The following is a 15,671-nucleotide window of genomic DNA, read 5'->3' on the forward strand; positions in this document are numbered from 1 at the left end:
GCCTAAGCAAATCCCTGCCTGTGACTTGTCACTCGATAATCATGGGTTTGGGTCGCAGTGCCTGTGTAACCACGTGTTTCTGACTTGGGGTTTTTGTGGATGTCACCTTGGGTGAATCCAACAGCATTGATATGAGCGCATCAGAACTCTTACGAATAATGTAGCAGGCATTGATATTACTTTTACTGACACTCTATTTATTGTGCGTACAGATGTCATAGCTTGCACTGATTTTGTCTTTACTGGTTTTGACATTGTTCTGTGTATCTCAAACAGGGAGTGCATTGGCATAATCTTCACTGGCATTGGTATTGCCATGCAGACATGAAATATGACATACATTGACATTGTTTCTACTGGCGTCGTCATTGTTGCATGGACATAGTTCATTGCCTTCATTGATGTTGCTTTGATAGGTATGGTCAATGCAGTGCAGGCATTGGTTATGGCATACGTTGACATTGCCTTTATTAGTATTGCCTTTGCCGGGAATGCACATATCACGGTACACATTGATATCGTACTCACCAATTCCAACATACTCATGGTTTACTCTCTCTCATTACAGAATGTGAAGCTGGAAAAATCACCAGAGGTGCCTGTATCACAGTCTCCTGAACCTGGCATGGGGAAGAAGACAAGAGAGCCCCAACAAAAAGAAAGAAGTTTCAAGTTTCAAATTAAGAACAAAGAAAAGGCAATCACAGTTAATGGAGCGTATGACACATCTGTAATCAGTGCCATCCAAAAATCAGAATACTTTCAAAATGCATTAAAGAAGTAAAAAAAAAAGGGGCTCCTCCTTCATGCCAGCACCAAACTTCAAGCCATGGTAAAGTCCAACATGCCTTGCGCCTTGATGCCACAGGATGAGCTTGTGATAATCACATTCATTAAAGGGGAGCAACGGATGGAAGATGCTGTTTCAGGAAGTGACCTGAAGCTCTTCTATGTTGAACCCAAAGGAGAAACAGAGAATGGAGCCACTCGGATAATCCTTGAATGTGAGCCCCTGAGAAGTAAGAATGTGCGCTTAGCTGTATGTGGGCATCCTAACCAGGACCTCCGGGAGGCGTTGACAGCTGATGGAAGGTTCATGCAAGAACATCTGCAGAATGCATTTGAACTTCGTCAGACAGATGGCCGTGGTGGCTTTGAATCCACCATCACCCTTGTACGTCATCTGAAGGAAGTGCCCTATAAAATGATAGTCACAAAGTATCGCCCGCGCTTTTTTCAAAAAGCAAATGGTGGACTTCCTGAAAAGGAGTCATTTGGTCTAGGAAAAGCCCCGGAGGAAGTGGCAGGAACAGAAGACACTTTGAGCCGCAAGGTACAGTTGGCTGTGATGGAGCCTTTAATTAAAATCGTATTGTTTGTACCAGTTTTATATTGGGTGTTATTTTATTTGTATTGTATGTCTCGTCATACAATATTTGAGGGGTTCCTCAACCTGACTGATATATAACAAGATGCGGGTCTATGTACCGTAATGAGGTCCCAAGGCACTAGGATGACCAGGCCGCACAGAGATGGAAATGGTTTGGCCCCTTTAATAAACAAAAGTATTCTCCACTACGTTTCCTGCCCACGTCTTTGTTAGTAACACCTAGAATTATGTGGAACTTTTGATGTGAGTGAGCCAAAGGGTTTTCTGTTTCTTTTCATCCCTTTGACAGCAGTGCTGCTATGCATATATGCATGTGTAAGGTATTTCAATAGGGCAAACCTAGACACAAGGCAACCAAGCACCACCTTACCCACTTTAATTCAATAAAGGCCTTTCATGAATACAGAGGAAACTAGAGAACAATGCAAAGAAATAATATTTCCATAAATGCCTAGGCCCTAGGGGGAAGGCGGGCAAGAGCTGAGGATGGGGACAGAGGAAGTCTGCTACTAGAATATCATAACTAAGATACCATCTGGTATAAGTAATGTACCCTCAATATTGTTTACAAAACTATCGCCCCACTGAAGTTAATAGTAGATAATCTAAGCACATGAGACACTATTTTCACAAATGATAGAAGATGAAATTGCTGTCAGACGATATATTAGCTAATGATATTCTGCCATAAGCTGGAAGGAGTGGGATACAGGCCACTGCTCAGGGTGCTTGGCTGGTCCTGGACACTAACCAAACACCTGCTGGTAGCCAGTGTAACGGGATGCCTTGATGGGTTACAGACACTGGTCTCAGAAAAAACAGTGGTGTGTTTGATGGTAGCAGTGCACTCCAGCTGCAGAGGTACACTATGGTGATGGTCCATCAACTTGTGGTGTAGTGTAACTTCTCAGCCTCACACAAGCAACTGCAGGGACTCACAGTGGTGATGGGCCACCAACTAGGGACACTTGTTTTGACACACTATGACCTTGTGCATGCATCAGCAGGAGCTCACAATAACGGTGAGCCACCAATTGAGGGTGCCACACATTGGCCTTATGCCTCCAATGCTCTTAGGCCCATATCTATCAAGCGTTTGCATCGGCCTGGTGCCATGCAAGGAGAAAGGGTGATGCAAAACCTAAATGAGATAACATAACCTAATGAGATACATGGTCTAACAACTTACAAATGCCTTTTTTCAGTAATATGAGCGGGACCATGCGCTATAGTAACAACAGGAAGAACATATGCATTTGGTAACATCCATCTCTGCTTCCCTGATTCATCAGTCCAACATTCTTCCTCATTTAACAGTGTACTTTCCTGCCATTCTGCTAATTCTTCAATTGTAGCTTCACTTTGTATCTCCTGTTTCCTTAGCTGTCTGATCTGCAAAAGCATTTCCTCTTCCCATGTCAACAGTAAGCTTCCTGTGGGTGCTGCACTTGATTATGGCCAACCTCTTGGGGAGAGTTAAAGCGTACAAAAAGCCTCGATACAAGGTGCCCATGCTGAATCCTGGTGCCATGAGAAGTAAAGAACACTCTTTCTGCCTAGAGAGTCACCCAAAATTATGCGCGACTCCAAAGGCATACTGGCGGTCTGTATACATGTTGACTACCAGTCCCTTTATCAATTCACTAGCTCAAATAAGAGCAGCAAGCTCAGCCGCTTGAGCTGACTGATAGGGGACCCGTGATGTCTCTGTCATTGTGCACAACGTAGTGATAGCATAAACTGCAGTTGTAGTGCCATCTGGTAATTTAAAACGATAGCCATCGACATATAGTTCTCCTTGGGGGTCAGATATGGGAACATCAGTCAGGTCTACCAGTCCCTTCATCTCTTCTTCCATCCGGTAGATATAATTATGCTGATCAGCTGCATCATTCTCAGAAGGGAGGGGTAGTAACGTGGCTGGATTCAGAGTAGCACACTTTTTAATTGTAATGTGTCTAGCAAACAGCGTCAATTTATAGCCGGTGAGACCTGCACTGATGAGGTGCTGTATCTTTGTTTTATTCAAAAGTGTATCTACAGCATGGGGTACCACAACTGTGAGATCGGTATCAAGCACGAATCCAGCCAATTGTCTGATCAAAGTGGCCACAGCCGTGACAACTCTCAGACAACTCAGGAGGGCCCTTGCGATGGGATCAAGCACAGCAGAGAAATAGGCACACGGTTGTTGCTTATCCCCAAATTTTTGTGTTAGGACAGAAAGCGCACAACCAGCAATCTCGTGGACATAGAGCACAAACGGTTTGCCATAGTTAGGTGTAACAAGCACTAGAGTTAAACAAAGCGCAGTTTTCAATTGCTCAAAAATACTGCTGACATTCGGGTGTCCAAGGCAAAGGATCATGCACTTTTTTCGTTGGTAATGCAAGCAAAGGTTTAATTAGTAGCGAGTAATTTGGGATTCACTGGCGACAGTAGGAAGTAATACCTATAAAAGCGCGTACATCTTTTTGAGTTTGTGGAATGGGCATTTTAACAATGATACTAATGCACTCAGAGGTCAACCTCCTACCCTCCTACGACAGTAGGTGACCTAAGTAGATGAAATCCTGTCGACATTACTGAAATTTAGATAGGGAAACCTTATGTTCATGATGGGCCAAATGCAACAACAATTTAACTGTACTGTCTCTACAATCTTATTCTGTATCAGAAGCTATGAGGAGATCATCAACATACTGTACCAATACATTACCTGAAGGAAGCGACAATGAATCCAACTGACCTTTTAATGCTGGACTATAAATACTAGGATTTTCTGTATCGCCCTGAGGAGTGCAACAGAATCTAAAGCTCCTACCAGCCAGTGTGAACCCAAACTAATATCTACTCTCTGGATGAATAGGAATAGTTAAGAAAGTATTTTTCAAATCAATAACAGAGAAAGATTTTGTGATGAAAGAAATCCTCGTCAAAAGTGCAGTAATATCAGGAACCACAGGGAACTGTGGAACCTCTATCTTGTTAACTATGCGCAGATCAATCACAAAGCGTTAAACATCAATGGCATTCTCAGAGGAACCTGAGGGTGCCCTTTTAAGTATTGGAAGAATATGACTATTACAAATATTGCCAGACGTCTCCTCAACTACTCCCTTTTGTATCAAATCCTGAATAATCTGAAGAAGAGCCCATTCTCCTGTCTGCGGTATCTTATACTTAGGAATACGAGGCAAAACAACATTCTCTTTGACTTGTATAGAAACTGGTGGTATATGTAACAGGCTTACATCCGTCTCACATGTGGCCCATAGTGTGGGTGGGATATCAGCAAATTCAACTGGAAGGGGTGCATCTTGAGACAAACACTGCTTAGTACACACATCTGGACCCCTGGTGATATAGACACCCACAGGAGAGCAATAGATTGTAGCATACAGCTTCTTCAACAAATCCAAACCCATCAGATTCTCACCATAGTTGGATGTCAACAAAAACGGAGACTCCACTGTTAAAGGACCAACAGTCAATGCAAGGGGGTGGGAAATGGGGCTTACAACTGGTACACTTGGAAAACCTACCGAAATATTGGCCAGACAGGCTGCTTCAGGGACCATATGTTGAAAAACAGAACTTTTTGTCACACCTGTGCTCACCAAAAATTCCGTAGCCGAACCTTGCAAATCCGCTGTGACATAAGGACCACAATAGTTCCACAAGTATCAGAACTGATCCCTCTCCCTATTCCTGGCTGTCCTAGCTGTAGGACATATCTGTCGCCTCATCCATATTGTAATCTTCATGAAAATACTGGCCATCTCGAGGGTCATCAAAGTAATTATTATAAGAAGGACCCTGTGAAGCAGTAGCATTCTGAGCTCTCTGTTCCTTGCAATACGCACACTGATTTGGCCCTAAAGGTGTCGTTGAAGGCTGTCTACTGGTACGTGGAAGCTGCCTAGAAGGACCACCCCGTCCCCTAATATTTCCCCAAAACAATTGCAGTAACAACACTTTCGTCTTAAAATCCTTGTGTTTCTTATCGGTCCTATCCTTGTCCTCCTGATCTCAATGTTCATAGCACTGAGCCATATTCAAAATAACATAGGGGGAAGAGGTGGACCAAGTACTCTCACACACCTGTAAACGAGTCGCAATTTCAGGAAGAAGATTAGAAACAAATCTATCAACAAACAATCGAACTTCTCCTTCAATAGACATATCCTGCCCACTATAGTCCAAAAACGTGTCTTCGAACCGAGCAATGAAATCAGACACACTTTCATCCTTCTTTTGTCAACAAGCCATCAATTTATGCCAGCTTACCTTCTTAGGCGGAATAAGAGAATGCATATATGTAATAATGCGGCCTGACAAAGCTAATATTTTGTCTCGGGGTTTATCACCTGGCTTCCTTTCCTGATACCATCCTTTAATCACATCCCATGTACCACCCACCTCCACGATATGATCTTGAGTATGAACCTGTCTCCAAACATCAACTGGAACAAGAAGACCAAAGAACATTTCAATATCAGCAAGAGTCATTACAGTAGAAGAGGAAGCCACTGTCCATTCTATTTAATAAGCTGTAGGATTTTCCTAGGATCAGGCAAATGAGCTTTAAGGGCTAGAACCTCACTTCTTTTCCATGGAATATAAACCCATTGCTCCTGAAAATGGGCCGCTACAATTGGTCAAGTAATATTTCCGTGCTTGTCAGTTATCGCAGGGATTTCTTTGTGATTTATAGGATGGACCTTTCACATTGGAAAGTGAGATACCTGAGTAGGGCTCCTCTCATGTAATCTAACCCTGTAAGTAACTAAAGTTGTAACATTCCCAAATACTTGGCTTGGTTCCAAGTCACCAGCATACACACAATCGCTAATATCAAATAAAATCTGAGGTGCCTCGGCCCCAATGTGTTGTTGCCAAAGACTAATCAATGTAGCAGACATATGCTAAGGGCATGATGCTGTAAAAAGGGTTACAGCAAGTGGAGAAGTGTGGCTCACTGGTTAGAGGAGGCAGACCCTGAAGCAGAGGTCAGTCCCGGGACCAGGGTTCAATTCCCGACGCAGCAGGGTCTTGAGCCCAAATGTCCACGGACTCGATAATTCTCGCTTCGGTGCATACTCAAATCACGAGTTCACCCTCTGCAACTCTGGGCAATAGCTTGCTTAATCTCTGCTATGGCCCCCTGCGGCGGGATGCCTGGCTTTCACCTTGGGGATGCCCAGTACGGGTTATCTCACAGGGAAAAAGCCAGGATGGGTTCCCAAAGCAAGCTCCTTGAGACCTTGCAGTGATAAGGCGCTATATAAGAACATTTGACATTCGAAGCAGACGCAGAAGGCTGCAGTGACTGAAAGGAAGTGGCGGGATATACCCTCTGCGGGGCATAAGGGTGCGGGGTTGAGTATCTAACAACACATGTACAAAAGTATTGTCTTCTTCTTTGGTCAAATAAGACTTATCTATGTGCAACCAAAATCTCCTGTCTTCACATTCAATTCCAAACTCTTGTTTTTCTCTATCATATGCCACAGTTTTCTGCGTCAATGTTTGCATTTTCCCCTTCCGTGCATCTCTCTCCATCTTTAACCGTCTCTGCCTAGCCTCCTTCTGCCAAGTTCTGAGAGAATCAAACATAGACTATCTACTTCTTTTCTGAAATAACTGCTTCTGTAAAAACCCTATTTTTTGCTCATCAAAAGTGCCTATCAACGGCCACTGCAACTCGGCATTGTCCCTCGTGTATTTGCCATAGTGTACTAAACATAATAAGGCCAAGGCCATACTTCACATACATATCAAAATTAGGGCTGCCTTCAGGAGGCGCCGGCTGAGCTTTTTCTAATTGAGCATCTGCAGAACGACAACACGAATACAAGATGTTACTAAGACGAGACATTTTTTTAAAAGGAAAACAACTTCGTTATTTTTACCTAGCAAAGTAAAGACAAATACTTTTTTCATAAAACGATTCTCAGACCATACAAAACTCAAACCACAATGGTACCATATCCACAAAGAACCAGAACAAACTCACCTGGTATGAGTAGCACAAACGGACCACTTCTCCACTGCCGGCTCTTCAGACCGTACAGTCAGATCCAAGGGTTTTGCCGTTCAGGACTCCTATCAGGATGACCACTTGGCGAGGCATTGTCCGGCAGGACAGTAGGGGCAGCTGCGAGCAAATAATACTCTTCGTGCAGGGATCCTTGAGCTGTTAGTCCAACCTGATGATGTCCTCGGCCTCCCCTCCGTCTGCGGAAAGATTCGGGCCCCAACTGAAGGAAGTGACCCGATTAGGGTCAACCGGGTCACCAATGACCACCTCTCAGCCTTCCATACCGAATGAAGAGTTGGTCAGGCAGTAGAGAATACAAACCAATAACTGTTTATGAGATACACTCAGAGCAGAGCCTGGTCTGCCCAGTCTCTAGGAGTGCTCCAGAGGGACTGAAATCAACAAGCATGGAGATACATTATGTACGTCTTGTAACTAGGCTAAAACACGCCCTTAGTGGAATTTTCCAGGCAGGTGCTGTTAAGCAATGGAATAAAAAAAAAAAACGGTCTCAGCACTCATATCTTACACAAAGTTGCAAAGTCCAAGATTGTTCCAGTCGGGCCCAACCTCAAAAAAAGTGGGAGAGGGCCTCTATCTAGAGAGAAACTTATGCACTAGTATGAATAGTCTATTCATTAGTGAAGTAAAACCTAACATTGCAGAAATTAAACATAACAGAGGTCTTTTCTCTGAAATAGCAAAGGATTTGTTTCGATCATGATTCAAAAGGGCGCCTAAACAGAAAATGGTGCAGCGAATGCTAACTTTACAAAGGCAATGAACAAATATGAATATTTCTATTCTGACATTAGTCCTAAGGGTCTATTCCTTACCGGAGTCGACCATCTACTTAAGCAAGGCTCTGCAGCAGGCATCTTCCTCTTAGTTCCAAGGGTCTAGTCCTTACCTCTCAATAGAGACAGCCCAGCTTTGTGTCTAAGGTCCTCACGTTCCTTTACCATGTGTGCAGAGTTCCTTCTAGAAAGTGTGAGCACTGGATATTCTTCAGGTTGAGTTTGTATCCACTCCTGGGAGTGGTTTACCCTTGAAACTGTCCAGTCTGATTCAAAGGTAAACATTTGCCAGACATTTGGGAAAACCAATAAATGTAGAGTGCATTTTCCTTTCAGTGTGTCTCATCTCCATTGCAACCAGTTTCCGGTGAAAATGTCTTCCTGGATTTGTGTATTGTAACTTCCTCCAGGTCCACACATTTTTTTGAAGGGGAGCTAGGGTGACCAGTAGCCTTTTTACACTCTGGCATGGCCTAGTCATGGGGAAGCTAAACATCCACATTAAAAGGGGCACCACTTTGTGTTATCTCTAATCACTCAGCGGAGGCTAGCATTTAGTTTTGTGAGCAAGATGCCAAAGTTGTGTAGAGCACTGCTCACAAGATTAGTGCCAAACGTTATATGCATAGGAATATATACAAACTCTGACAGAATGATGAAATACAGAGCAGGAAGTTGCTTGACATTACACCAGGACTTTCACCACTATGCTGTCCACTGACGTGTACATTTTCTCTTTATCAAGATAATGATGATGAATGACTGAACCCACTTCCGGTCAAGGGGTCCAGTACTATTAACCCTCTAGTAGCCAAAGCAGAAGCCAGTTAGCGAGTCTGCCATATTACATGTTTGTCTTGCTCCACCCATCCTGAAGCTGCATTCGTTCCTGTTGTTGAATAGATTCGGCATGCGTCTGAGACCAGAGTCACCAGTCAGACCAGTTCTAACTGCGCAAGGTCTTAGGTGAGATGTGTTTGCGCTGAGAGGTAACCCGGCATCTGTTTTGTTGGCCAAGAGAATTGACATCAGTCCAAGAAATGGGAGATGGTTGACTTTTACTTAGAGCAGTGGAAATTCCAGGACACAGGGAATCTACTGGTGACAGCCCCATTTACTGATAACACAGGTGTCAGAAAGAGGTACAGAAAAAATCATATATGCAGACTGTTCTGTCCAGAAAGAACAACGGTAACACAAAAGAAACCACCATTGTGTACAGACCACACACACACAGACACCCTCACATACAAACACACACACCCCGTCATACTTGTTCCACATATGCTGAAGGCAAGGGAGCCTAACTATGTTGAGGGGGTGGGCCATCACTGAGGAGGCCAATGGGCAGCCTCCGCCCCAGAGTTATAAGTAGCAAAGTCTGTTTCCTTAGGCAAGAATCACGCTGCCACCATTTTAATTCACCTCATAGTCTGAGCTGAGGAAGCACAGTATAAGCCAACCGATATTTTGGTTGGATAAAGCTTAATGAAATTATCGACAATAACTGGTAATCCTTATAACAGCGTTTAGCGTCACTGTCAACGAGAGTGACGTCCCCTCAATGCACTCTTTGGTTGATTTTCACTAAATGATTTCAAATACAATTTTTCCAGTAGATTTGATTAAAAGTTTATTTCATACTTATATGCATTCCTCCACTAAGGATCGCCGCGAATACCGGCAGCACTTTTGAAATTCACCCACACGCTGAATTTCGGTCGTGTACCTCGATCAACTCAGTAAAAACGTTTACTCCTTTGTCACAAAAAACGACATCAAGGACCAAGTCCCCTGATGAAGGGCCATTGCCCGAAATGCATTGGGCTGAAATATGAGTTGACTCTTCTATAACATTATGATGGAATAATGTACAGATGAAAGAATTATCAACAAGAAAAATCATATAAGTATGAAATAAACTTTGAATCAAATCTACTGGAAAAATTGTATTTGAAATCATTTAGTGAAAATCAACCAAGGAGTGCATTGAGGGGACGTCACTCTTGTTGACAGTGACGCTAAACGCATTTCACACCCCGGGCCCAGGGGGTTAACTTCAATTGCACCACCTACATCAAAAACTTTGAAACTCAACTTCAACCACTGAGTGCGATTTCCACACCCCGTTTGTTGGATTTACTCAATCCTTATAACAGATCAGCACATTCACTTTTTTTTTTAAAGAAATGAACCTATATACAACAAACCACTGAAACAGAACTTGAATTCATAAAATATATTGAATGTTAAGTAATTCAAAAATCAGTACAACTCAATAAGGCATTCAAAGATCATTGCTTGGAAATTGCCCGTGCAAGGGAGGGCACACATAACTGATGGGGAACAAAAGGTTCTGCTGGAGATAAATCTTCAATTTGAGTATACAGTCATGTCCTCAAGATTTTTTAAATTACATTTGCTTTGAGCTACAACTCTTCGAAAGCCCATTCATTTTATGATAGCTTAAACATGGTACAGACCGATGGCATGTCGACGTTTCAACCTCAAACATATGTTTGACTTTAAAACATCTATTGGGGCTTCCTCAGGATAACAAAGAAAAGCACTCTAATGAGGGACTCATTGAATTCATGACACAATCATAGAAATTCAAACTGAAAATAAGGGGAAAGGAATTCCCTTCAGGTGGTCAGCTGTTTGTTTACTTCTAATGGTGAAAAGTCCATCACTGATATATAGAGCAACAGGGGGCTCCAAAGGTAGCATATTCTGTTGACAGTGTCCTCCTCACTACAGCTATGGATGGACTCTCAAGGCAGATTGATGCCTGTAAAGTGCAAATCCTCTTATTAACTGTATCCAGGCAGCTCTTCTCGCGGTGCGCGTCTGACCAACTGACTGCTGCACTGAGATGAGGAAGTGGCAGCCATCTTCACTAAGATATGAGGTATCAGGAGTGAACAAATGATAGTTCTGATGTCAACCAAAAAAAAAGAACATGATGCACCACACTAGGTTGACTGTGGGGTCCACTGGTTAGAAAAATATGGGGTGGTCCAGAAAATGTGGTACAGGGTAGAATAGCTTAGCTTCAGCAAGCCATGCTGCGGAATTTTGTTCCAAAATGGAACACCCACCAAGGGTCTGTCACACAAGTCATTTGTGCTGAAAACCTACTAGTTGGTCAGCAATGGTGAAGTCAGGAGGGTTCATAGGCATGGCTCTTTCAACCCTACATTTCCAAAAGCTTAAAGTGGAGAGGTATGCTATCACTTAGGGACAAATTCCCAGAAAATAATAAATACATGTCTGTCATGTTTACTTCTACATTTGGAGAGCACTGATAGGATATTTTTGGGAAATCCAGATTTGCTAACACTTAATATGGGGCCGTGCTGATGTAATATTTGAAATGAGTAATTTTCTTTGCAGGTGTAAATTCATGTTTTCTGAAGCGTTTATTTACACTCATTTTATGCACCTAACTACCACTTTGTTTCATAAATGGCTTTGTGAATTTGACTATTATTAGGAAAATATCTGCTTCGCCCTCAGAAACGTCTGCACTTGTTGAGAAAAGTTTAGCAGGCCTGATGAAAAGCACCTGCACTTCTGCATTAACATTGCATCAGTTTCACTAAACAAATCACATATTGTGCATTCACAATATCTTTGGTTATAGCTGACCTGTTGAAAAGTGCCTGCACTGTCACTTCATTACCAACCTTGTGAGGAACTTCTGATTTTGTCCCATGTAAAGTATGGCAGTTCTGCTGGTAAAGTGCTGGGGCCATCGTTTAATATTCTGTGTACATAAAGGAGTTTGGCCCAGAAGGGTGAGAAACAGGCAGGGCCCAATTAGTACAAAAGCAGATTTTGCCTGGATCTCTTTTTTTTGGCATGTTTAAAGAGCATAAAGGAACAAAACGAGTGTTTTTCCTTGTAGAGACAAAAGAAAGTGTTTATTAATATATGCTTTTTTGAATATATAGATATGTTCGCAGCTCTTTATGAATTTGATTTATTTATTGTAATCTAAAAGTCACAATTGATTTAGTGTTTTTTGTATAAAGTGTATGTGTTTTGTAATGTAAAGTGTACAGTCTATTGTTGTGATATACAATGTATAGTTTGTTTAATGTGGTTGTAAATAGATTGGTTTAAATACATGTTTCCTTTTCACACAAACAAAAGAATTTGAAAAAAAAGATAGGAAATCTTAAAAATAAAATAAATAAACAAGAGGTTCAAACATTAAGAAATGTCTTTGGCTGAGCATCCTTTAATATTCAGCATTATAGATGAGTAATAGTGAATTACGTCACTCACAACTCAGAGGCGAAAACACATCCTTGCAATTTTATGTTATATATTTCCTCCCAAAATCATCTGCTCCTGCTTTCAACTGCTATGCAGGGGCAGAGGAGTAATGGGCGAGCCAAACGTAACATGGCCTCTCTCTCCTCCCTGAATCACCTATGAAAAGAATACCTTACCTGGTATCTTCAATCAACCCCCACATCCTTCCTCACCTTCCTTCCCCCTCCTACAGCTGTGGAGGGCACAATTAATGGTATATCGGCCACCAATGAGCTGTTTTGTTGTTTTATAAGTTTTATAGCCCTGCTGAAGTGTGAGGTTAATATTGAAGCCTTATATTATGAGTTCTTTCCTATCACCATACCCGATAACCCCATCTTTGCCCCACCACCGGTGCCCACCTCTCAGAGCAGTGAGTTGCCGGTGGGCATGTTTTTCCATTCCCAGCACTGGAGCTGGCCCTAGAAGTGTGATACACCCTTGTGTTGCTGGTAGCAAGGCTGAGGGTGTTACAGGAAGGAGCAGGAAATAAAGTTGAAACACTGCAGCTCAGGCAACTGCTGCCAACACTAGACTCAAACTAAGATGGATCCTGGACTATTGAGTCAAAAGAGATCAGGGAACCTCACCATAAACCCCCAGAGAAACCACCCTGACTCCCAGGCCCCTATGTAGAGCACTGGAAAGCATTACTAATGATACAAATGAACAATGTTAAAGTATGAGCGAGGAAACAATGTAGTACTCTAACAAAATATCTACTTAATGACGCTAACTCTGGAAATTTGTCTATTTTTATTCTTCCTTTAGATGGATCGAAGCGTACCTTACTTTGAAAAAGAGCTTCTGGAACGGTATCCCAGGTTGATCGATCAAGGTCGGTGGCTGGAGAAGGCCTTGAAGGCCGACAGTAAGGCTACAAAAAAGTCCAGAGACTTTATTAAAGTATTCAAAGAACAATTTGGAAAAGAAATCAATGACTCGACCCCGATCGCTGTTCATGAAATGTTGACCGAGCTCGGGCGCTCAGTGGGGTATGTGACATGGCCAGGGATCCCATCAAAACACCCATCTGCCACCTGCTTTGTGCTAAAAGGTGAATTTATCATCACCAACCATCATGTGATCCAGCAAATAGTAGGTGTGGGCAACACCAAGGAAGAAATGTGGTCGCAAACGATTAGGGAACGTGCCAAGATTCATTTTGTACACACACATGGTGTCCCTGATGATAAGGACGGTGGCTGGTTTTCTGTTAAATCCTTGACAAAATGTTATGACCGCGATCTGGATTACGCCATCCTGCAGTTGGAAAAGGGAGAAGGAATTCCACCTGGGCTAGCAGCAACCATTCCTAGAAATATACCCAACGACCTCATCTACATCATTGGCCACCCAGATGGTGGCGTCAAGGCAACTGACACCTGTAAAATCATCCCCTACCCTGCTGAGGTATTTGAAATTAGACTTAAGGAAGGGACCAGCCTCCTCTGCCATCCAGCCAACTGTGCAGGCGTGTTTCCTCAAGGAGATTTTAATTGCTTGCATTTAATGAATCAACGTTATAGCAAAACACCTGGTGAGGAGTTTCCAGAACTACAGCGAGAAGATAAGCTAGCGTATGACACCTCCTTTTTCTGGGGCTCTTCTGGTTCTCCAGTATTCACTAGTATGGGAGGTCTTATAGCCTTGCACACTTGTGGATATATAGGAAAATTTAAATGGAGGCCAAAGCACCTCCTAGAATTTGGCACCTCCATGTCTGCAATTAGCTCACATGTCGAGAAAACAGACAAGGAATTGAACGATAGATTGTTTTACGAAGAGAGCAATGTTCCGATGCAGGTTGACTAACTCAAAGTATTACTGTAATCACCTCACCCAAAGCCTTTTGGATTTGTGCCCTCTTATCCAATTTCTTTTCATTCAGCCCCAAAAGCAGGGCGGTACACGCGGGTGGACGGCGTCCCCCAACTCTTTTCACAGGGTGGACGCCGTCCCCCCTGCCAAGAAACTGGGCCCCACAGAAATAAGCTGAACGTGTTCCGGTGTAATTTTCAGACACCGGGACACGTTCCGCACGTGACGTCATGAGGTCATTTGCATATTGTCAGTCCCCCCACTTATTTTTATAGGACTTGTATGCCCTGCCCAAAAGATATGTATTTAAGCAGTGCTACATTTGTTAAAAGATAAGTGTAAAAGCTCAATGTTTTTATCCGAAACCTGCACCCGCACAACAGAATGCTGTGATTGTCATTACCAAGCCTTTCTAGTTTTTTGGGGTATGCCAACTGGCCAACCAACAAGACTGCGTAGTGTTTAAGCTATGGCGGACTTTGTTCCAGTCTATCCCTCCTATGAGATCCTTGCCCCCATCCGCCACCATCTTTGATGTAGGAGACTCTCGGACAGCAAGGGCATATGCCGCCGGCCCCGGGTGCAATCGAAAGATCAGGAGAGCAGTAGCCCCAGAGTGACGTGCTGCCCAGCCTTCCCCTGTAGCCTGCGCAGCTGCTGCCACTACCGTGCCCTACTGAGCAAACATTCCTGACCTGATGAGCAGCCTAAGATCTTCCTGGCCTGAGTGGGGCTGCTACTCTCTGCGGCTGACTAGCTGGACACCTACTGTGCATCTGATCCCCTCCCCCGTGGCTGGCCTATGATGACCTGTGGGCTGCGGCCTGCTGCACTCCTGCGCTTGACTGCGGGTGCACTTGGTGGCCGGGGCTGATTTCCCTGGGCCCTGTCGTTGCTTCTGCTGTGGAGTGGGGGTGAAGCTATGGCTTCTTTATTTATTGGGGCTACAGCATTGAGGATCTGCATGATGGGAGTCAGGGGGGTGCTGTCTTCCTAAGTGCCTGCAACATCAAGGTAACAGTTGATCCGGATTCTCCCCACAAGCCTCACGATGACATGACCCATGGGTTAGCCTGGGGAGCCAGCCGCTGGGCTGTGCTGGGTTGATGTAGTTGCCATTAACGCTATCCACCTTTTGCACCACTCCCTCCTCAACTCTCGTAGTTTGGTGAGCTGCAGTCACCCTCTGAGTGCCTTAGGGTACGGAGCCGCAGGGGGCTGTGAGTGCCCCCCACTCCTGAACCTATGGCTGGATTTCACCATTGTGTGGGGCTCTGGGGCCATCCTCCCTTGTGTA

At 43.6% G+C, this 15,671-nt stretch overlaps 1 protein-coding gene across 1 annotated transcript in view; it reads left to right on the forward strand.

Annotated features, from left to right (window-relative positions):
* LOC144803687 (uncharacterized) overlaps window positions 1-15,671 on the forward strand; it is a 381,476-nt gene that overhangs the window by 164,692 nt on the left and 201,113 nt on the right. The window contains exons 9-11 of the mRNA XM_078671874.1: window positions 569-651; window positions 1,075-1,333; window positions 13,325-14,359. Of these exons, the coding sequence (XP_078528000.1) occupies window positions 569-651; window positions 1,075-1,333; window positions 13,325-14,359 (1,377 nt within the window). The remainder of the gene's footprint in view (window positions 1-568; window positions 652-1,074; window positions 1,334-13,324; window positions 14,360-15,671) is intronic.

Source organism: Lissotriton helveticus, chromosome 1_2 (genome assembly GCF_964261635.1).
Source record: "Lissotriton helveticus chromosome 1_2, aLisHel1.1, whole genome shotgun sequence".
In the NCBI taxonomy this organism is placed as follows: domain Eukaryota; kingdom Metazoa; phylum Chordata; class Amphibia; order Caudata; family Salamandridae; genus Lissotriton; species Lissotriton helveticus.